Genomic DNA, 23,704 nt, shown 5'->3' with positions numbered 1-23,704 from the left:
TTAAATTAAAGGGGAACTATGCCATTTTTTAACTTAATTTACCCTAACTTAACAGCTACGGTGGTGGCTGTCTCGCTTCCCCCTAGCGTCTGTGGACGGAAAAAAACACCTTCCAATTTTGGCCCGGCTATCCACCGGCCTCAGAGTCAGAAAGTCTTGCGATGTAACAAATTGCTTTACAGCACTACACACATACATACCAGGCACCTGCCTAGAACAAGGTAGCGATGGAGTTTCTCAGACATTCGTCATGGCAGAGCCAGCGAAAAGAAGCAGAAAGCGAGTAAACCGTTGTCGGAGGAACAGGGAAAGAGGAAACGGCAGACTGATCGAGCGAGGAGTGTCAGAAAATACATACTCTGAATCTGTAGGGGGGAGCTGTGTAGAGAAAACAGTGAAGAAATTGCCATAGGGACCCTTTAAGGTACATTTTCTTAATCCATTGGCAGATAAATTTGCTTGTTTTTGTGTCTTAATTTAAGAAGATTTTGACTTATTTTTGCACTTTTTGCAGTGCATGACAATGATCACCAGATATTGCAAAGTCAAATTACTAGACACATAACTGAGCATTTGAATATTAGCACAAAGTGTCTGCTAGTCATGCAGCTGTGTATGGGTGTCCCTAGCAGACTAAATGTGCACAGATAGCCTACTGCTTAAAGGGGTGGTTCAGGATTTTGGACATAGGACCTCATTTCCAAGTAAGCAAGTGTGATATTTATCAGTGGAGACCATTTTCAACACGTTTCATCCAGTCCTTCTAATTGCAGAGTTCGCAGGTGCTAGGCTAGCCCAAGTCAACGGTATGTGCTAGCCTGCCACTAAAACAGTCTTACCCACTCCAAAGTACACCCGAGGCAAATAAATTATAACGCCAGACTAAGTATAAGTATATATACTCTTTTGATCCAGCGAGGGATCTCTCTCTGCATTTATCCCAATCCGTGAATTAGTGAAACACACACAGCACACAGTGTACACACAGTGAGGTGAAGCACACACTAATCCCGGCGCAGTGAGCTGCCTGCATCAACAGCGGCGCTCGGGGAGCAGTGAGGGGTTATGTGTCTTGCTCAAGTGCACTTCAGCCGTGCCTACTGGTCGGGGTTTGAACCGGCAACCCTCCAAGGGTTACAGGTCCGAAGTGCTAACCAGTAGGCCACGGCTGCCCCTACAAGGCTGAAGCATCTCCCCGTCGGGGAATCGAACCCCGGTCTCCCACGTGACAGGCGGGGACACTCACCACTAGTAAGACCCTATCGATGTAAATGTCTGTGTTATTGGTTTTATTTCTAACATTATTCTATCCTTGCATTTCAATGATCGCATTACATTTTGAGGGACTAGTTTCTTAGCAGCGGCGGAATTATACTTGCTCCGGTTAGTAGTACTGCGCCGAAAAGTAAACAGTAAAGCGCACTCCAATGGGGATACCCAGAGCCATATAAAGGATACCTAGTAGTAGCCTTGGTAATCAGTCCGCCGCTGAGTTGCAAAATGACTACTACCAACTTAAGGGAACAAAGTATATTGCAATGCAATGCGAGGGTAGTTGTATTTCTTACACTATTCTATCAACACAGACATTTACATTTAGTCCATTGGCCAGACCAGATACCGGTATCATCTGGGTGGGCAAATTCTAGTTGTGATTTTTTTATACCTACACATCCCTAGTTTATGTTTTGATATGATAGACCTCTGAGATTGGTAGCTTTTTAGTGGTCATCACCTAATGAAGTAAACCACCCTCTAATATAAATCGCATTTTAGACGCCTGGTGCATAACCTGGTTGAAGCCATGGTTAAGACACTTGTCAGTGTTGTATAATATTGTATTTGGTATCAAAGAGTACATCCTAAGCTTTCATTTAAGCACATTGGTGAAGCCCTCTGACAAACACAGAGGTCACTGGAGCTCTTTGAACCATCAAAAACACAACATTTTCCACAATTGCCGCCTAAACTATACACTTTCTTTATGCCCTGTGGCATCAGAGAATATTACAGATACAAAAGACAGAAACTGAAATACTCTCTGGACTCCAAGGATTCTGGAAATGTATGCTTTACCCATACTACTTCATTGTTGGATGTGATTTCAGGACTAAACTAAGAAGGATGACTTTGGCCAAAATTCCGCTCATGGAACTTCATTGGTTTGTTAGGTAGATGTGTAATTGTGTTTCTATTGTCATGCCAAGTGTAAATACATGAGTGTAAATGTTACATTTTGGCTACAGCTACATCAGGTAGCCTATGTAAAGTAGCTGGGTCATCCTTAGCATGGAAAAAAAGTTGTGCACACACAAATAGAACTATTGTTATTAAAATGTTCATTTAGGTCTATATTTTATTGTTTGTAACTGATCTGATTGAATTTGATGGATAATTACTCTTCACACCATAAATATGGTGTGCAACCATACAGAAACAACATTTTTCACATGGCAATATTATACATATTTTTAGGGCCCTATTTTCCAACCTGGCGCATGGCGGGAAACAGGTTATTATCCCTGCGCAAAGTTTATTCGTATTTTGCGCGTCTCTTTTTTTGAGCAACATACCCAGGGGTGTGGCAATTAACGACCTAAGGAAGGGTTCTGGTGCGTAAAAATCGCTATCGTACACTACCTAAAACACATTACGCCACTGACCAAGAGAAACCTGGTCAGAAGTCCATGGTGAGTTGTTTATATGTTATTTTAAGGGCACATTATCAACAGTGATATGGGCGGGTGCACAGCGCACCATGCTTCTCTTATCCACAAACACGCATCAGCGCACATCCATGCAAAACATTACAAATTACACAATAACCATAGGAAACATAATTAGAATAAAGATATTACGAAATACATCTCACAATGAGTAGTTATTTACCATCATTTGCAAATTGGTAATGACGGAGAGGCAAATATGAGCTGAACAGCTAAAGAAGTCATGAAATGTAGGCAACTCCTCTGCAGGATAAACGTCATTCGAACATTATTGGGCTAAGTGTTGCTTTTTCCAGGCTATGTTTTCGATGGCAACCCATTGTCAGTCAATAGTGAAAGTAATTAACTGTGTATAACTGTTTTGTTGTTGACTGACACCACGGTGACGTTAGTTTTACTTTGCCAATCAGTTCAAATAATAGGCGAGCACAAATGTGTGTAGGCTATACTCTGCTAGGTTTTAGTAAAGCATGGTTTAGTGGAATAACTGTTCCATACGGTCTGGCGTGCAAGCAGATTCCTTCAAATGCGCCACTGACTATGAAAATACTGATGCGCTGTTGAAAGTTGCACCGCTATCTGTTAAAGGGAATGACAGATGTGTGCCAAAACACACCCATGACTGATTAAGAAACCTAGGAATGTCTTGTTGTGCCATCCGCCCGACGTTTAATAACGAAAACACCAATGTGGACTGGACATCCCACTAAATTTAAATAAGCTTTTCGCCAGTGACCATGTGTTTTAGACTGTCATGATAGGGCCATTAAAAGGGGATAAATGGACTCAAGGTTCCAACAAATTGTTATCATTTGACAAATTCCAGATTGACAAGGGAATGGTAGAGCAATGTGTATGCTCAGCTTGCCTTTAAAGGGACACCAGGCAACGTTTTCGTGTTAATTAATCATCTTCGTAAGTCGGTATATGTTTAAATGACTCATTACAGGGCAAATGAAGACTCTCTCGCCCGTCCCTACTGCCTGTAGGAAGAATATTCCACTTGCAAGTTCAGTGTATCGTACCCGCGAGAAGCAGGATCAGTTTACATCCTGCATCCACAGCACAGAGGCAGGCTAACGAAATGTTAGCGATTGTTGCAAACGTGTGTATAATGGCAGAGCCGGCGAATAAGCAGCGAAAACCCTTGACGGAAGATGCAAAGAAAAGGAAAAGAGCTTCAGACCGAGCGAGGGCTCGTGCACGTATCGACACGTACAGATGCTAGGGGGAGTTTTGTAGAGAAAAAGCATCAGGCTTGCCTGGTATCCCTATAGGGCTATGAGGATGAGTAAGAGGCCCCGTTACCGTACCCTGATAGGTGTTGGAGTGATCAGTTCCAATGGTGGGAAGGCATAGAGCAGGACGCGTGCCCACTGGTGTGCCAACACATTTATACCTAACGGGAGAAAAACATTGGATATTGCACATTCTCCCCAGAGGCGAATAAGTCCACTTTCGCCCGACCGGTTCGCAGCCAGATTTGAGCCACCACATCGCTGTGGAGTTTCCAGTCTCTAAAGCATGGATTGCCCCTGGATAATAATTTTTGTCTGTTCTGACCAGGACATGATGGTGTTGTCTGTTCTGACCAGGACATGATGCCCTCTCACAGGCAGAAAACGTCTGAGTGTGAGCCACACTGCCATAAGTTCTAAACAGTATATGTGCAAAGATTGCATGTGTGCATCCCACAGCCCATTTATCGACCTGTCCTTGGGAGTAGTTCCCCAGCCGCTTAACAAGGCATCTGTTGTCACCACTATCCTGTGTAGGACAGCGTCCTTCGGGGTTCCCTCTGTGAGGAAGAGTGGGCGTTTCTAGGTCCACAGCGCAGCAGGCTGCTGAGATTGCAACGTGGCCATGACGCGAGGGGTGCAATCCCAGAGATGCTCACATGTAAGCGGCCAAGTGGTATGACTACCAAGGGTGACGCCATGAGACCCTGGAGTCTGAGGCAGACCCTGAATTTCACAGTGGCTCCCCAGGCGCACTCTGAATGAGACAGAGTTTAGAGACAGCCCTATAAAGGTGGTGATTTGACATGGGAGCAGAACACTTTTCTCCCAATTTATTCTGAAACCCAGTAACATTAGGTGCTTTGTTAGGAGAGCCGTATGTTGCTGTGCTTCCTGACACGAGTCCGCAGCCACCAGCCAGTCGTCGATAAAAGTAGCCAGACGTAAACCCTTTTCCAGGAGTGGGGCGATAGCCTCTTCGGTGACAAAGACGTGAGGGCTGAGCGCAAGGCCAAATGGAAGGGCTTGTAGTCCACACCTCGAAAGGCAAACCTGAGGAACTTTCTGTGGTTGTCATTGATCCAAAGGTCCAAGGTCCAAATCACATACGCTGCTTTCATTAAAGTACATGGAACACCTCACTTGATCATCGCATGTCCATGCTTCAAGTGTCCATTGAAACGTTTAGGTAAATTATACATGAACATTGACAAAGGATAGATAAAAATGTTGACATATTTTAGAAATTAGGGGGTAGGGTTAAATTTTGTAGAATATAATAGAGTGTTTATCAAGCAAATCATAAGCTTTTGATATCAAATTAACCAGCAATAGCACAGAAAAGTTGTGATATTATCACTATGTTGTCAGAATTGTAATAAAAACAAACTTTAGTGATCTGCGGATAGCGAAAACGCATATCAAATCCCGACCCGCCAACTCATTTTAGGTGGCCCCCAAAAACATGTCCGCCTATATAGCATCTGGCCCGCACGGGAGTAGACATCGTCAAACTACAACCTCCGTAATTTCCCCCATTCATTCTCTATGGCGAGTCTTAACTGTACACATGTAATACTCTTTTTGTTTGGTTTTGGCGCTGTTTCACGTTTGCCATCGAAAACGGAATGAAATGTAGGCCTACCTGCAAACAATGTAAGAGGCCTATGCTGACTGCATCAGTGCTGCTCAAAGTATTCTAAAAGTTTATCAATTATTCGTTAATAACTAAATAATGTCTATTCAACTCATTTCTGGGACTTTCTGGGATAATTATTTCTATTTTTTATTCACATGTTCAAATGTTCATACAGAGTTCAAAGTTCTCATCAGGTGAGTGAAAGTTAGAATGGTGGTCATTTCAGATGTTTTTGCCAGCACTTCATAAAACTCTTATAGTTTGATAACTTTAAATTATTTGTAGGATATTGCTTGTTCACAACTTGAGCTATGTATGCAAAGAGTCTTTTTATTAGTATTATTTCATTTGAGCTACATTTTACACTGATATGGCATGGTGGCAACATAAACACAGCTAGCAATGGTATTAAATTGCAGTAGCCTATGATTAAATGTAATGGAATATTCAACTAAGGTAGACTGCTGTTGTTCACAGCACTAAGCTATTTATGGTTGATTTACTCCGAGTCTCTGGTCCTCTCTTAGAGCCAGGCATAGTGAGCTGGCCCTCGGAAGAAAAAGTTTGGGGACCACTGGCCTACAGAATGACAACATAGATTTTAAAGTGTCGTGAAAATGTCAGTTCGAACAAAAGCACAAAATATGTCAAAACTATTTGACCGCACCATTTCCCAGAGTGCCACCATGCTTTTTATGAACCATCAGGGTCCCCTTGAGGCATCTAGCATAGTGGCTTGCTTTCATACCAAAATTCTCACAGGACTTTATTTTGTGCAAGATGGTGCTGGAGTATACTCCCTACCATGGTTATAAACGTATGACCTTACTTACCATTTAAACTTATACACTTAGCTAGATCACATATGGGTGCCTGATGTAGCTGTAGCCAAAATGTTACATTTACACTCATGTATTTACACTTGGCATGACAATAGAAACACAATTACACATCTACCTAACAAACCAATGAAGTTCCATGAGCGGAATTTTGGCCAAAGTCATCCTTCTTAGTTTAGTCCTGAAATCACATCCAACAATGAAGTAGTATGGGTAAAGTATACATTTCCAGAATCCTTGGAGTCCAGAGAGTATTTCAGTTTATGTCTTTTGTATCTGTAATGTTCTTTGATGCCACAGGGCATAAAGAAAGTGTATAGTTTAGGCGGAAATTGTGGAAAATGTTGTGTTTTTGATGGTTCAAAGAGCTCCAGTGACGTCTGTGTTTGTCAGAGGGCTTCACCAATGTGCTTAAATGAAAGCTTAGGTGTACTCTTTAAGATGATACCAAACACAATATTATACAACACTGACAAGTGTCTTAACCATGGCTTCAACCAGGATATGCACCAGGCATCTAAAATGCGATTTATATTAGAGGGTAGCCTGGCTAGCGCCACCACTTCTCATTGATACGTGGTCTGGAAACCAAACGTTCATTTTCTCGTATTTGAAAAAAATGCCCAGATCCGTTTATTGGGTGCCACGGATGTCTATCAAATGCGTCTGTGCATAGCTCATCATCGTCTTGCTTTCCCCCTTGTTCTGTGATTGGTCCCCTATCTCAGGCGAAAATTTGCTCCATGGTCTCCAGGCTGCCTTAGCAGCGTGAATCAAATCGCGCGCAAGGCAGCATGGGAACACCCAGGCTAATTAGAGGGTGGTTTACTTCATTAGGTGATAACCACTAAAAAGCTACCAATCTCAGAGGTCTATCATATCAAAACATAAACTAGGGATGTGTAGGTATAAAAAAATCACAACTAGAATTTGCCCACCCAGATGGTACCGGTATGCTATATTTTGGGTCTTTGGCCCAAGGACTAATTGATTGTCTGGAATTTGCCTTGGGTGTACGTTGGAGTGGGTAAGACTGTTTTTAGTGGCAGGCTAGCACATACCGTTGACTTGCGCTAGCCTAGCACATGCAAACTCTGCAATTAGAAGGACTGGATGAAACGTGCTAAAAACGGTCTCCACTGATAAATATCACACATAAATTGCTTACTTGGAAATGAGGTCCTATGTCCAAAATCCTGAACCACTTCTTTAAACAGTACAGGTGCTGGTCATATCATTAGAATAGAATATCATGAAAAAATTGATTTATTTCAGTAATTCCATTCAAAGAGTGAAACATGTATAATGTATACATTCATTCCAGAGTCCCAGACCCAGAGTCTGGAGGAATAGAGGAGAGGCACAGAATCCACGTTGCTTGAAGTCCAGTGTAAAGTTTCCACAGTCAGTGATGGTTTGGGGTGTCATGTCATCTGCTGGTGTTGGTCCACTGTGTTTTCTGAGGTCCAGGGTCAACGCAGCCGTCTACCAGGAAGTTTTAGAGCACTTCATGCTTCCTGCTGCTGACCAACTTTATGGAGATGCAGATTTCATTTTCTAACAGGACTTGGCACCTGCACACAGTGCCAACGCTATCAGTACCTGGTTTAAGGACCATGGTATCCCTGTTCTTAATTGGCCAGCAAACTCACCTGAACTTAACCCCATAGAAAATCTATGGGGTATTGTGAAGAGGAAGATGCGATACGCCAGACCCAACAATGCAGAAGAGCTGAAGGCCACTATCAGAGCAACCTGAGCAGTGTCACAGACTGATCAACTCCATGCCATGCCGCATTGCTGCAGTAATTCAGGCGAAAGGAGCCCCAACTAAGTATTGAGTGCTGTACATGCTCATACTTTTCATGTTCATACTTTTCAGTAGGCCAACATTTCTAAAAAAAAACTTTTTTTGTATTGGTCTTAAATAATGTAATTTTCTAAAATACTGAATTTGGGATTTTCTTCTCAGAAATTCAGCTCTGTATGATAGGCATCTGAGTGTAACATGATGGTAGGAAACAGTAGGCAATCTGATGGAAACATCTGTTTTTAGGATTGTAACATTATTGTATTAATATGTTATAAATGTCCAACATTTGAGCAAATAGGGCTAGGCCTATGTTCAGAATGGAATTTCAGTTTACAACTAGTTTAGTAGTAATAATAGTATCTTTCTTACCACGCCTCTGAATGGTGAATTAATGTCAGTGTTTCATTTTATTGTATCCGAATGAAAGCACACACGCACATTGCAAACTAGTCTGAGTAGGCGTTAACTGCAACACACCTGTACAGAAGTGTGACGTCTTGGCTGCGGCACTCTGTTGATGAGTTTCGGAATTGCTAGGAGAGATAGGCTAGACACGTTATTAGTTAGGAATCGACTAAACAGTCTGATACGCTAATTTGTGATATATTATTTTCAACTGCTTTTTTGATGATTAGAATTATGATTAGAAGCCCATCTTTCAGACAATGTTCTGAGTCTGGGTGTTCGGCATCAGACTTTACATCAGTCTGCAACTGAAGATTGAAAATATGGGTTTCCCCTAGCCCAACTTTTCTGCATATCATGACCCTGCAGCCACCATGCAGTCGGTTTGACCTGTTGGAGCTGTTGGACCTGGGCAGTTTCAGGAGAGACGTCAGTGCTGGAATCGTCTGTGTACAATAGGCTACATCTGGCAAAACGACATTGGTGCTGTAGGGACACGTATAGAATTAAAAGAAAATCGAAACGGCAACAACAAAAAAAGAAAATTGGAAGAACGAGAGAACGTCTAGAAGTGATCCGTTGGAGACATGACACCCTCATCACTCTTATGATGGCTAATGAAATTGACTAAACAGGGAAGAAAACTAAATGAATGAACTAAAAGAAGAAGAAAAAACTCCATGTAGGCAAGAAGCGCGTGTTTGTCAGAGCGCACCGCTGATTGGATTGTCTGAAATTTCATCTGGGGAAATATCTTTCACATGACGGTAACACAGGTCGGTAAGATTGCAATAAAAGAATGCCGCAAAGTTCTGCATGTTTGTGACTTGTTCATGCCCAGTGTGCATTCATATCCTCAGTCTTCCTCGCTAAAGTAAGATAAGCTTCTTTAGTTATGTCCAATATGTTAGCCTGTCTCTTTCACCATGCGCCAAATAGGCTAAACGTTCTGCACCTATGGGCAGGCATACTTTGTTCTGACCATGTTTAACGAGTTGACATAGACAGGACAAGTTGTCTAAAATAGCAAATGAGCCTTCAGAAGCGTGTGTAGGCTACTCTGCTTGTCACGCACACCTGTTTTAGCAAAGTAAGTTTGAGTGAAATCCTTGTGTGTGGCTACAGTTGGCGTGTGGAAAGAGCTATTTCATTTTGTGTGTGAAGTTGTGATGCAAAGAGACCATTTCCAGAAGTGTATAGTTTTGAGTGACGTGTGCGCTTTTGTAAGTGATGTGAGACCTAACATGGAGAATGAAGTATCTGGCATTGTCAATGCTTGCCCTAAATTCTTGATCTTGTACTGTATAACGCTGTTGATCAGTATGGTGCACATTTTAGGATATCCTCCTCCAACCCCTCCTCAGCTGTTAGAGTCAGGTGTAAGTCATCAGATGAAAGGCATCAGGTCTCAGGAAAACCGCTGTCAGGAAAAGCGGAGACAGACGAAAAGGTCTCGGATAAAAAGTTATCAGTTTTTCCTGACAGCGGTTTTCCTGAGACCTGACTCCTTTTCCTTTTCTGATGTCTGACACCTGACTCTGACAGCTGAGGATGTCCTAAAACGTAGATCAGGTATAATCATGACCCTCTTAGTTGATTTTTAACCTGTCTGATACGGCATGAATTAGGATGTGATTATGGGGCGCGTTTCAACAGATAGTCAATATCTCCTACAACAGACACAATAGCGAAATCTAAATGTCTAGCTTCTCTACCGACAGGCTTTTTGTCGTAAACAAAATCAACCAAAGCACACTCAGGTTAAGTGATGGACTAGGCTCCGTTGCTCATTTGTCCATCATCGTATGGCAATTTGATTGGTGAAGTCGGTTTGAACTGCTCTGGGGGTCGTTTCCAGAAAGCATCGTTTGCTAACTTGCGTCGCAACCTTGGTAGTACGCTCCATCGTTCTTGGATTTGGTGTTTCTAGAAAGGGTAGTTCGAACTCTCAATCGCAAACAAGGACGCAAAGTTTGGTCGTTTGAACTACTGCCCCTAGGCAGTCGCACTTGTGTCGTTCCTTGGTAGTTCCTGTTGGTGTCCGGAGCGCCTAACCAAAAATCACAACCGCCTAACCAACATTTGCGAAGTGGATGTTTATCTCGTGACTCAATGATTGATCTATCCTGTAGCTTAATTTTGATTAAGACACTGCTCCCCTACTTGGCTCATTCTTGCTATTTATGTTAATTAAAGTATTGCCTTGATTGTAGTATTATAATCTTCACAGTCCCTAACAACAGCAGTGTTAAATGGTGTAGTGGCTAAAGCAGATGACTTATTATCCCAACGTTGTAGGTTCGATTTTCTTATGATGTGAGATTGTCCTCTTGCTTCTCGCTACCTGCAGGTGAACTAGTGTGACACGTAGATTCAATTGTTTTTGACTGATGTATTGTACCTATGGTCTCTCGATGTAGAGTAACTATATACATAAATATGTATGGTCAAAACCTATTTTCTCGTAGGCCTTACTCAGAGATGAAAAGATGAGATAGGATGCGAACTCCGGCCGAGCGCGCAGTGCACCAACGCGCTGCTGTTAAGCCACGAGACAGTTGATAACCTATGGGATACCCAGGTATTTGTCCAGGCTATATATTTTTTCCAACACATAGATATTTAACACAAATAATGACTCATATTGGTCTGCTTAAGTTAACTGTTTTATATGCTTGCAATAGGTTTAGGTTTTGGCTGATGGCAATGACAATACCAGCATTAATCACTCGGTTTAGATTAGAAACATGTCGACATAGGGCGTGACAGAACATTTCTAGGGGGTGGGGTATTACACGTTGCCACTGTTTCCACCAATGATATGTATCGCTGCATCATCAACAACGTTGTTGGAACTATGGTGTTCGAACGTCGGAGGTAGCGAATTGCGACACAGGTACGATGCTTTCTGGAAACAGGTGTAACAGTGTCGTTGTTTGGTCGCAAGTTGCGTCGTACCATGGTGGTTGAGCAACGTCGTTGCTAACTTTTCTAGAAATGACCCCCTGGTTCGGACATAGTTGCTTCTCAATGCAACAGGTCCAACAGGACCGAATTTCCTGACCTCATATTTTGTGGGCGGAGTTAAATTCAGGCTGGCTTCCAGGCTACTTTGGTGATGCATGGGGCAACTTTTAAAGCAATGTTGCAGGGCAACCACAATCATTCAACCAGAACACATGGAACAGGTTATGTTAATTTTGGATGTTCTGGTTGGATGAATATGTTAATAACTAAGTTGCCCAATATCAAAGGGACATGCCAGAACAACAATATCTTCCTGAATCACAATAATCTGATCAAGCCTGTGAAAATTCTAAATTAGCATTAATCAGAAGCTACATTCAGTGTTTTGCACTCTTATGATATGGTTGGTTTTGCTGAATACATTTGGCAGTATTTTTAAACTACAAAAATACACACCTATCAATGTTTTGATACAAAATACAAAGCCATATTCGTAGGCACAACAAAATACAAATTTGTGAAATGAAATGAAATACATATGTGTGAGTGTGTGTGTGCGTGTGTGTGTGTGTGTGTGTGTGTGTGTGTGTGTGTGCGTGCGTGCGTGCGTGCATGCATGTTTGTGTGCCTATGTGTCAGTACACACTTCACAGACAAGTCAAAGAATACAGATCAAATGCATGATTGTATCCGTATTCTTCTCCCTTGATGTGAAGGTCATTGTGTGTGTGTGTGTATGCACTCAATCATGCATTCAGACATGCTTCCGGGATGTCAGTCAAACATTGACAGTGCCAGAAACACTAGATTAGAATTAGATTTAACAGAAAACTAGCCTGCATCTCAACAGCAGAACATTCTGTGTCCCATACTGTTCTACTGGCCTAGATTGCCAAAGTCAAAGTCAGCTTTATTGTCAATTTCTTCACATATACTAGACATGCAGAGGAATTGAAATTGCGTTTCTCTCTATCCCACGGTGAAGAACAAAAAGTGCAACAGATAAGACAAACAGTGCAACAAATAAGGACATTTTTTACACTAAACATTAAAAGAACCATATGTAAGATTGTGGCCAAAACTGGTACTGCAATCACTTTTAAATTACTGTAGAGCAGTGTATCACTTCCCCCTCCCCCCTGACTCGAGGTTGCCAACCCGGATGCCGAAACACTACTGTAACGGAATGTGCCCGAGCGGGTGGATTGGTCAGGAGTGAATGACGGACAAATGCAGCAGATTGTATCCAAAAGAGGCTTTTTTATTGTTATTTTTAGGCTACCGGCAGGTTATATGTTAAGACACTGATGACAAACAAAACACTGATACAAAAGGAAAACAAACACCGGGACAATGCCCACTAGGTTCTATGCCTCAGGTCTTTCAGCAGGACCTCTCATAACCAAGGAGGAATCTTAACTCCTGACTGCGCTATGCAGACACCATTTAAAATACTAAACCATGCATAGCAACAAATCAATTAATTCAAATTCACCACATTTTGGTTAACACATGACATAGGCAATACCAGTGGCGTGCCCAGACATTTTGGGGGGCAGGTGCTCTGGGGGGGCACTTGCACATGTTGAATGAAATTTGACTTGTGCTGCAATTAGTAAATCAATATACAATTAAGACAATAAAGACACCAAAATGTGTTAATTTATGTTGCCTAACAAAACCTAGCGTTCGTCTTAACACATAGATTTGAAATTGCAAACTCTACCGAAACTAGATGTACCGCAGAGCGGTACAAAATATGACCGCCGCCCAGTCCAGCACATTTTTCCACAAAAAGAAATCACCAGCAGCCGCTTAGTTCGCTTATGCCTCGGGCCGGCCCTGGTCATACGTATGATTACTGTGAATGTGTGTGTGTGTGTGTGTATCTGTTTGTGCACATGTGTGCACATGAACTGGGTTAACATGACCCCTGGAGGCAAATATCGTCCCATTAGAATTATAAGGTTCTATCTGACATTTTTGTCAAAATTGAGTTATTGACATATTCGTATTCTGTGACACCTTAAGAAGATGAGGTGAGGTGTTTCTTGTAGTTGTATGCATTTTTGGACATTATATCTGAAGAGGTTTGTTCCACTTATCAGTATAACTCTATGGAATTCTAAAACTTTGAAGCTCAATATCTCAGAACTACTCAGAACGTAGATAGAACCCTATAATTCTAAGGGGACGATATACGGAAAAAATGGTCATCCTAGGCCCTACAGTTCTCAAGATATTCACAGAGAACTGTGTCTGGCCTACCCTCCTTTTGGGGGGTCCAGTCCAGCGGGGGGGCTACAGATCAAAACGAAAAATGACAGTTCCATGCTATCCATGTGGGGGTACATGCCCACCAAGTTTTGTGTACCCCGGTCTTTCATTGTCCCGGGAATCCTTGTTGGTGTACGTCACTAAATGTACACATAAATTGTTTTATTGTAAGGCCCCCCATGAACGAAAGTACACAAAACTTGGCATGCATTTGGAGGGTGTCATAATGATCCTACACTTTCAATTTCGTGCAGTTTTGACCATGTCAGCCAGAGATATTGTGATGAAAACACCTAATTTTTTGCTTTTTACTTTTTAACTAGGTGGCGCTATACATGAAATAAGTGGTAATGGGATGGGTTGACATGGCCCCTTGAGATCAACTTACAAAAAAAAGGTGGACCTCCTAGGCCCTACGGTTTTCGAGATATTCACAGAAAACTGTCTCCAGCCACCTACAGGCCAGTTGGTGTATAGTAACATAAATTAATTTATTGTGTGGCCCCCCATGAACGGAATTCCACGAAACTTGGCGTGCATTCAGAGGGTGTCATAATGATCCTACACTTCGTGCAGTTTTGACTATGTTAGGTCACAGATATACACAGATATGCGATTACAACACCTCATTTTTACTTTTTTGTGTTTAACTAGGTGGCGCTATACATGAAATGAGTGGTTATGGAATGGGTTGACATGGCCCCTTGAGAGCAACATACAAAAAAAATGGTCCTCCTAAACCTTACGGTTCTCGAGATATTCACAGAAAACTGTGTCTGCCCTACCCTCCTTTCGGGGGGTGCAGTCCAGCGGGGGGGCTACAGAGCCTATGTGGTCGTCCTCACGTTATCTGTCATTGACTTGGGCTACAGCGTAAAACTTTATCAGGTGACCAGTCGGCTAAAAATGCTTAGTTATTTGATGCTGTATGAGACATTTTACTGCACAACAAAATGATTACACGTTGGGCTTAGAGGGCAAACTGTACGATTTTACTTGATCTGTAAGACAATAAAGAGACCAAACAGTACGAGAAGGAGTTATAGTGGGCTACTGACTGTTGTCATTACATGAATGCAGATGGGCATTTTTCACAGGTAATGAACTTCCCGTTTCTTCTGTCACAAATGAATGTGTTAATACATGTTGCCTAACAAAACATATACAACAGAAAACGTTTTTCTTAACACAAATTTGCAAAATCTACTGAAATTATTTGTATGTGGTCGTCGTCACGTTATCTGTCATTGATTTGGGCTACAGCGTAAAACTTTATCTAGCTTCATCTAACTAGTTTATCAGGTGACCAGTCGGCAAAAATGCTTGTTTGGTGCTGAATGAGACATTTTACTGCACAGCAAAATTATTACATGTTGGGCTTAGAGGGCAAACTGTAAGATATTGCTTGATCTGTATGTTACCTGGCTGATGGGGCACAGGAGAAGCAGCCTGTCAGCGACCATGCCTGCTATCTGAAGACGCTTACTGAACTGCTATAGTGCTGCGCATCTGGCGTGCCCTGCGCGCGACCGCGCGAGTTCACGTGACAAAGGAATAGAGATAGGCTGGTCGGGTGTGCGCAAGGAGGTGGCTCATTTCAGGGCATTGTTTCAGTCGTTTTTAATGGCTCGTGTTTTCAAAAGATCATTTCAAAACCGACCTCAGTAAAATCTTAATAATATTAATAATAAAAAAAAACAAGTTTCAAAAGGGCATTTTCCTTGAGAAAGGGCAAACTTCCTAGTGCTTTGGCACCACCTAGTGTCTATGTATGCACGCCTATGGGCAATACACATTACTAACAATCGTTCATGTTATTTCCATACAATGCCATGATAAACCTCACTAATCAACAAATATTATTACCACTCTAAACACACCTGCGCCAATAAGCGCTCCCATGTCTGGGCGTGAAAGCTGCGCAGAAAAGTGTCCCTTGCCCAATACTCCAGTTTGCTCCCCTGTACCCGGAAAGCAACTGAAGCACCGAGAACAGGCAAGTTCATACACACAATCATACATACACTCGGACAAAGCATTTCCATTTCCCAGCTAGTAAGCATTGATGTTATAATGCGCGCTTTTAGAGAACGCTTACATTACCGACAAATAGAGTCGCTTCAACCTCTACACCGCATATCGCGGCTTTGATTCCCTGTATGCTTAACTTAACAAATTTCTACAGTTAACTTTAACCCCGTCTTGACACACCTCAGGCCTGTACCATCCACAATATCTTAACAAACAAATCAACGATGAAATGATTTAATAGCGCAGTCTCTGTACAAATGTTTGTAAAGTCATTGTTCACGTTGCGGCAGGAAAGCCGTCTTTGCCAGTGACAGACGCACTGCGCTCTGTCACAACTAATGACTTTGTGATTAGTAGATAGGTAGAGGGTGGCGCATCAGGCCAAAACACAACATGACATGACAAAACACAACATCAACATCAGTTGCGGGCTGCAACTTCACTTTTTAAATTACAATATCCTGGCCGGACTACTGTTGTCAGTGATAAGTATTTGAAATGAACATGATTTCTTAATGTCTAGTGACATATCAGGGCCATTTTATGATTAATTGAAATAAATGTCTTGCATACGGTTCCTTTAAATAACAATATCACAAGACAAAATCACAAGACAAAAACACAAGAATGTAACAGTCAGCAAAGAAATTGTATATGATGGCAAAAGTGCAATAATGCAAGAGATGTGTTGAGTTTGAAGAGGAAGTAGAGGCGCCGCTGTGCTTTCTTCGCCAGTGATGCAGTGTTGATGGTCCAGGAGAGGTCCTCACTGATGTGCACCCCCAGAAATTTGGTCTTGCTGACATTCAGTGGTCAGAAGGTCTGCTTCCTTCCTGTAGTGGGTCTCATCATTCTTGGTGATGACACCCACCAGAGTTGTGTCGTCCACAAACTTCATGTGATTGGTGCTGTAGGTTGGTGTGCAGTCGTGTGCCAGCAGGGTGGAGAGCAGGGGACTGAGCACACAGCCTTGGTGGGGCCCTGTGCTCAGTCAATGTGATGCTGCTTGAGGTGTTGTTGCCAACTCTTACTGCTTGTGGCTTCTCACTGAGGAAGTCCAGCAGCCAGTTGCATAGTGAGGTGTTGAGCCCCAGCTGGTCTAGTTTGCAGATGAGTTGTTGTGGGATTATGGTGTGTTGAATGCTGAACTGAAGTCTATGAACAACATTCTCACATATGAGTCTTTTGTGTCCAGGTGTGTGAGGGCTGGGTGGACGGCAGAGCATATTCCATCCTCTGTGGACTGTTTGGCTTGGTATGCAAACTGGAAGGGGTCCGGGGGGGGGGGGGGGGGTGGATTTGATGTGTGACATGACTAGCCGTTCAAAGCCTTGTGTGCCAACAAGGCTATTTGACTATGATTTATAGATAGTAGATAGAAAGGACTTCAGATACATCTAAACTGAATCATTGCACAATGCAGTGTAGTTCTTGACTACCTTTATTTAGTAGGACTATGGTGCAATGAATTATAGGTAAAGTAAGACACATGGCAGACTGAGTAACCATGTCTAACAACTCAGCTCAATTTTACCCAAGCAGAACATGCCTGGACACTGAAGGTTGCCCAGGATGTCATACAAGCTAGAATGCCACTGGGTACTGTAGGTCATGGGGTCACAGGTCAAGATCACATGTGATCAGGGGTCAAGATGTCTATTTCACTCTATGGCACTGTATGTAAAAGCAGGTGTGGAGGCATATTCAAGCACTTGCATTGAGTTTGTTTCCATTAAACCTGCCATGGTAGACTGACATAGATTAAAACAGAGGCAACAGTGATTATGTTTGTTCACCAAGTACTGTCAGTTCGGAAAATAAATTGGTATCACCATAGCTCGAGTTGCTGCAGCCAACAGCTAGAACAGCCAGGCAGCTACAGTGCTACACTCTGGGATCATCATTAAAATCATAGCTGCCTGGCTGTATAGCTTGTTTTTGTTCTGTACTGACAGTACTTGGTGATCTCGAGAAACAGAGATCTGTGAAAAATGTCTGGATTTTTCCAAGGTGAACTATGCAGTATTGGCAATTTCCTTACTGTTTTTTTGGTTTTTGCTTATTTTTCGCTTGCTCTGTCATGACGAATGTCTGAGAAACTCCATCGCTACCTTTTTCAAGCCGGTGCCTGGCGTGTATGTGTATTTGAATGCAGTAAAGCAATTCATTACACTCGTTATACTTCCTGACACTGAGGCCGTCGGCCCGCCAGCCCACAGTTGCAAGGGTGGTTTTTCGGCTCACAGGCGCTAGGGGGAAGCGAGACGGCCACCATTCAACCCAAAAAAAGTCATATAACCATTCCAATGACTCTGAAGCTGGTAAATGAAGTTAAATAAGGTAATTAAGCTAAAAAAACTTGGATATTAAGCTAAAAAACCTGCATAGTGTGCCTTTAAGAGAGGTCCAAAGAAAGCTGTCAGATTCACAAGTGTTCTTAAACCTCGGAGTTGTTTGCAGCTTTCTTTGTATCATGCTGGATCCCATTTATTCTTAAATTGAAATTTTGTGCCAGTTGGTCTTAATCAGCATAGGTAAACTCCCCGTTAGTCGCCATAAACGGCATAAAACTGCAGGACATGTGCACATAAATTGAGAAAGAAGTTGAGTAAAACTATCAAAAATCAATGAATGTTTTGTCTTCATTTCTACTGAGGCGCAAGCTTTTTTTGTACAATGCAGTATGCGCAAGAACATGTAAGCACCTTATATGTGAAGCTGCTTTAAAATAGAGCAAATGTGTTGTTATTTAGTCCTGTAATTTTTATTTAGTTGTTACCTAAGAAGAAAAAATCCGAGATAAGAAAGCTATGGAGCCCGACAGTGATCGTTGCAAGAAAAATATTGTATAATGAGAACATGATTTACTAAAACTCAAGTGCTCATGTTAAATAATGTTCTCATTTTAATTAAATTGTGCACTTGTTAGAATTTTGTTTCCATGTTACGATTTAATACATGCTCTTGATATTTAAAAAAAAAAAAAAATCTTGCAATGGCTAGGCCACTGTCAGACTCCATAGAAAAGATAAGTGAATGTTAAAATTTTCATGAAAACAGTAAGTGGGTTTTAAGAACAATTTTCTTCATGTGAAAGGTTTGTGAATAAGGCTTAATGTTATTGCTTCTTTACTTTTAAAAGCAACCTTGTTCTTTTTGACAGTGTTTTGGGATGCAATTCAGTAGGCCTGCATTTCCATGTTAGACTATGGTGGTCAGAGCAATGAAGACAACAAAACAAGCTTACTCTCTCTAAAAATACTGTCTATTAATGTTTTCTCTTAAATGTTGACAGGCATGGCAGTCAAGAAATCAGTGATCTTAATCACAATTATCTGCAGCATGATAACAGAGGCATTCAGTGAATCTCCCACATCTCAGGTAAATGGGATTCTGTGGAATTCTATTTATTACAGACATTCACTATTTATTGTTATCCAGTGTTGTCTTTTTTCTTTTCTTTGTACCAATATCTTGAACTGCTTTTTGGCCCACTTAACATACACACCTGAGTCAAACTTTGTTACATATATTTTAAAGCAGTAGTTCTTTATATACTTTCAAGCAATTTGAAAATGTTAAATTAATCCATAATCTATTTATGTATCTAATTTATTTATTTACTTCCACAGCTCACGAACAAAAGTACAATCCAACCCCACCTTAGAGTGAAAAGAGCAGGTTAGTAGACTTCTTATGTCACCACTTATTATTGGCAAGTCATACTATTACAAAACAAAGGGGAAATTGTAGTTTTGAGAAAGTTTTGAGAATTAGGAACTTTGTTTCCTATGAATCTCAGCCATGAAATAGCTAGCATGTCGGCTGTGTTAACAAATGGGCTATAGGAGCTACTGCTAAGGGCCTCGACTGCAAAGGGGCTTAATATTGCATGCTGACAATTTGTCGAGCGCAAAGTAACCTGTGGAAATATACAGCCATAGGAAACATGAAAGTGGGACTTAAAAAAGAAAAATGCAGGCTCATAAACAAGAGAGAGCTTCAGAGCTACTGTTAGTGCTTTGCAACAGAGACACAGGGCCTATAATGAGATCTGCACACACTTTGGTTTTCTCACACAACTCTGGAATTTGAAATACGCAAAGCAAGTCTCAAATTGCAGGGCAAGGATGCTGATCTACATGTTTGTTTCAAAAGATTGCCTGCTCAGTTAAATAACAAACAAAAAAATGTTGAGCTACACTTTCAGCCAAGTTACATGTACTAAATTACATCCTCCAGCATCTTGAAATTCTGGTCCAAGTAGCCATACTGTCCTACATACATACTTTTCACCCATTGCAGAGGCCACTTTGCAAGCACGTTTTGCTTCTTTAATTCATTATGACAACTTATGAAGTTGTTAAGGTAACAGGTAAAAAATGCGATGTGGGCCGAAAGGCCGCAATATATAATACAGAGGATCATGTGTGTTCCATTATAACTGAATAGCAATATAACTGAAAAACGGACTTTTCTTCATTTTGATTTATTTCTTTTGATTCTTGGACCTTTTACAGATGTAAATGAATGTGACTGGGATCCATGTGGTCTGAACTCCACCTGCTCCAACAACACTGGCAGCTACAACTGTTCTTGCTGGAGAGGATACACCCCAATCAACTCATCTCTGCCTATTAACACCAGCAATCCATGTGTTGGTATGTGAGTTTTAGTGTCTGAATTTTCATGTGGCTATGTGTGCAAAAGTTTTAAAAATATGGTGATTCATGACAATAGAAAATGTACTACATCTTCTTAATTCCTTGCATTCCTTGGAAACCACTGTGGCATTGAGTAGATTGTACTGCAACCCAAATTTATTCAGAAACAGAAGTAAATATTTTTAACAAAACACTTTTTTTTAGAAGTGGGTTATTCCAGTTAACTTTTAACTCCATTTTAGCTATAGGCCAGCTATAGGTTAGCTATAGGCTAAATGGAAAAACCCACTTCCAGTGAATTATGCTAAACTAGGCTTTACAGTGTCAGATTGGGTTATAGAGAAGCACATGTCTCCGAGGTGGCGACAGCCAAATTGCAAGGCTGGTTCTCAGCCTGCGGGGTGCTGCTGTTTCTTTACCATCGCCATTACTTGGGAGCTGTTATATTTAGGTAAAAAACTTGCATAGGGTGCCTTTAAAATGCCCAGGTATTTCATGGAGTTCATGATAGTGCCATACCAGACCCTCCACCATATTTATCTTTATGCATTTGGTTCTTCTCGGTGTAAGTTAGTCCTTCTTCTTTCCAACAAGCGCTGTGGGGGCAAGATAAACATGAGTCTTTGTCCAAGTAAGTTGATTCAACGGCTACTTACTTATTCCTCTTCATCCCTAGAGGGGATTGAGGCTTTCACAACAGCTCTCCATTTGTCTCGGTCATATGCAGCTCTTTTGTAAGGAGCCCCGGAAGGGACAGGGCGAGAATTATTTTTTATAGGTGGAAATTTATATTTGCATTCATTGCACTTCTTGATCTCCACCACTAGCAGCTCATGATCAGATCCACAACTCTATAAAAGTTGTTTGCCATCTTCTGGCAAAAGTGATATGGTCTATCTGTGTTTTTGTCCATGTTGTTTTGTGAATGTTCTTGTGCTGGAATATAGTTCCACCAATCACCATGTTGTTGTGAGTACAAAAGTCATATGTTTTTTTATTCTCCAATTTCATCATGATAGATATAAATGAATGTGACTTTGATCCATGTGGTCAAAACTCCACCTGCATCAACACGATTGGCAGCTACAACTGTTCTTGCTGGAGAGGATACAGACCAACAAACTCATCTCTGCCTATTAGCAGCAGCAACCCCTGCATAGGTGTGTTTCTCACTTTGTATATTTTCTTCATTTCACCTGTATTCTTAATGATGTACTCCTTCAACTCCTGCTTTCTTTTGTCCACATGTTTAAGACTATTGTTTAATGCCTCCTCCAGACAGTTTACGTTTAAAGAGAAACCGACTTTAGTTTGTTGTATAACTTTCTTTGGCCCTATAACAGTGATAGCATGGGCAGTTAGCTTGTTTACAGTTGATTCCATTGTTGTGAAGCATGCCTCCAGACTCAACCGTCGTCCTACTGTCGTTGTTATAGTTACCATTCATAAGCATTGATATGGAACGGTGATTAAAAGTTTTTTTTTTACCAGATCTACTTCATAGGTGTCCCGTTATTCAGAATTAGTAGCCACCCCACCAGCCAATCAGAAAAGAGTATTTCTTCTCTCCGGGTGATAATATAAAATAAAACAGCATATTCTTGAGTTCTACACTCAATACTTTCTCAAGTAGCCTACAATTACAATTGCATTTTTACACAGTTGCATTTTGCATAAACATCTAACAGGTCCTGCTCAGCTGTACAAGTATAAGTTTAATATCGAAATGAGAACAGAAGATGCTGACCAACTAAAGATGGAGTTGTCTGAACTTGACCTTCCTGTCCCACTCACAACAACTGAACAAATTGAGATCACTGACATCAATGTCACAACAGGTGAGAATAACATCAGTTTGAGAATGCATTTCGTATTGACAAAAGACAAAAGCTTTACTTATTATTAATACTATATCCATGTAGTTGTATGTGCCCCAGAAAGCCTCATGAAGGTTTCATGACCGTATACATATATAAATAATGAAATCAAATGACAGTTAGTCACACTGCTTTGCATCCATAACATGATAGTAACTGATTGTCCATCATCCATCAGTGTGTTACTCAAACACGAGTGGATATCGGTGTGTCTGTGAGGAGCAGTACGCCTGGCCCCATGACCGCTGTCTCACTTATGGAGCCTGTGATGAGTTCAGCGAAGGCACCTGTGGATGTCTTAATGGTTTACCGACAAACGGACCATTCTGCCAGAGAGGTTGGTTCACATCCTATTTAATTTACCTGTGCTTTTGCTAAGGGGTAGTATTCAAAGCCACGAGAGATTGAATTAAACTTATATTTGAGTATGGCAGTAAAACTAGACATGACCTGGGCAAATAAACAGCCTCACTTTGAAAATGGCACAAAAGTGGTGTTGAGCCCTTCCAATTAGCCTGTGTGTCTAGGTCAGAAGATTTCATATATTTTCTACAAAAATATCTATGAATTGTTTGTTCCTACATTAGTTTTCCAATCTGTTGTCCTTGTTTTTTTCACTGTTAGATGTAAACGAATGCAACTTTGATCCATGTGGTCTGAACTCCACCTGTGCCAACACCATTGGCAGCTACAACTGTTCTTGCTGGAGAGGATACACCCCAACAAACACATCTCTGCCCATTAACATCAGCAATCCATGTATAGGTATCTAGCTCTTTATTTTGATTTCATTGTATCTGGATTTTTCCAGGCTACAGATATTGTGGCCAAAGTATAACAAATATTCAAACAATTTGGTTTTGCCACATTTGCATGCCTGGTCTGATTTCTGAGTATGCCTTTGTTTGGCTACATTACCATGGCTCCATGTGGTCATGTAAACAAAATTCAAACCAAAACACCCACACCTTAGACAAAGCTATGAAACTTGGTAACTACAGTAAATAAGTCAGTCTTTGCTCCTTTCCACACCCAATGCCACCTTCTATCCCTGCCCGACTGCCATCGCCATGCCACCCGCCCACCCCCTCTGTCTCTCTCTCTCTGTAGGCCACTCTGAATGCATCAGAGTAAAAACATTAGAAATATTATCACTAAACAAGTCTCTTGCATGATGTTCAGGAATGGACAACTAACCATTTCTGATCTGAATGGCAAATCAAGAAAT

The 23,704-nt window shown here is 41.4% G+C and overlaps 1 protein-coding gene across 1 annotated transcript in view; it reads left to right on the top strand.

Moving 5' to 3' along the window:
- Positions 1-23,704, top strand: part of LOC143109207 (uncharacterized) — a 79,853-nt gene that overhangs the window by 13,439 nt on the left and 42,710 nt on the right. The window contains exons 2-8 of the mRNA XM_076271863.1: positions 19,231-19,316; positions 19,568-19,616; positions 20,456-20,596; positions 21,619-21,759; positions 22,288-22,437; positions 22,655-22,813; positions 23,101-23,241. Of these exons, the coding sequence (XP_076127978.1) occupies positions 19,231-19,316; positions 19,568-19,616; positions 20,456-20,596; positions 21,619-21,759; positions 22,288-22,437; positions 22,655-22,813; positions 23,101-23,241 (867 nt within the window). The remainder of the gene's footprint in view (positions 1-19,230; positions 19,317-19,567; positions 19,617-20,455; positions 20,597-21,618; positions 21,760-22,287; positions 22,438-22,654; positions 22,814-23,100; positions 23,242-23,704) is intronic.

Source organism: Alosa pseudoharengus, unplaced genomic scaffold (assembly GCF_046254945.1).
Source record: "Alosa pseudoharengus isolate Yale_2024_CS ecotype anadromous, Long Island Sound unplaced genomic scaffold, YU_APseudo_1.1 YU_APseudo_1.1_scf_7, whole genome shotgun sequence".
NCBI lineage: Eukaryota > Metazoa > Chordata > Actinopteri > Clupeiformes > Clupeidae > Alosa > Alosa pseudoharengus.
The sequence above is the reverse complement of the archived record's forward strand: the minus strand, read 5'-3'. Positions and strand labels throughout refer to the sequence as shown.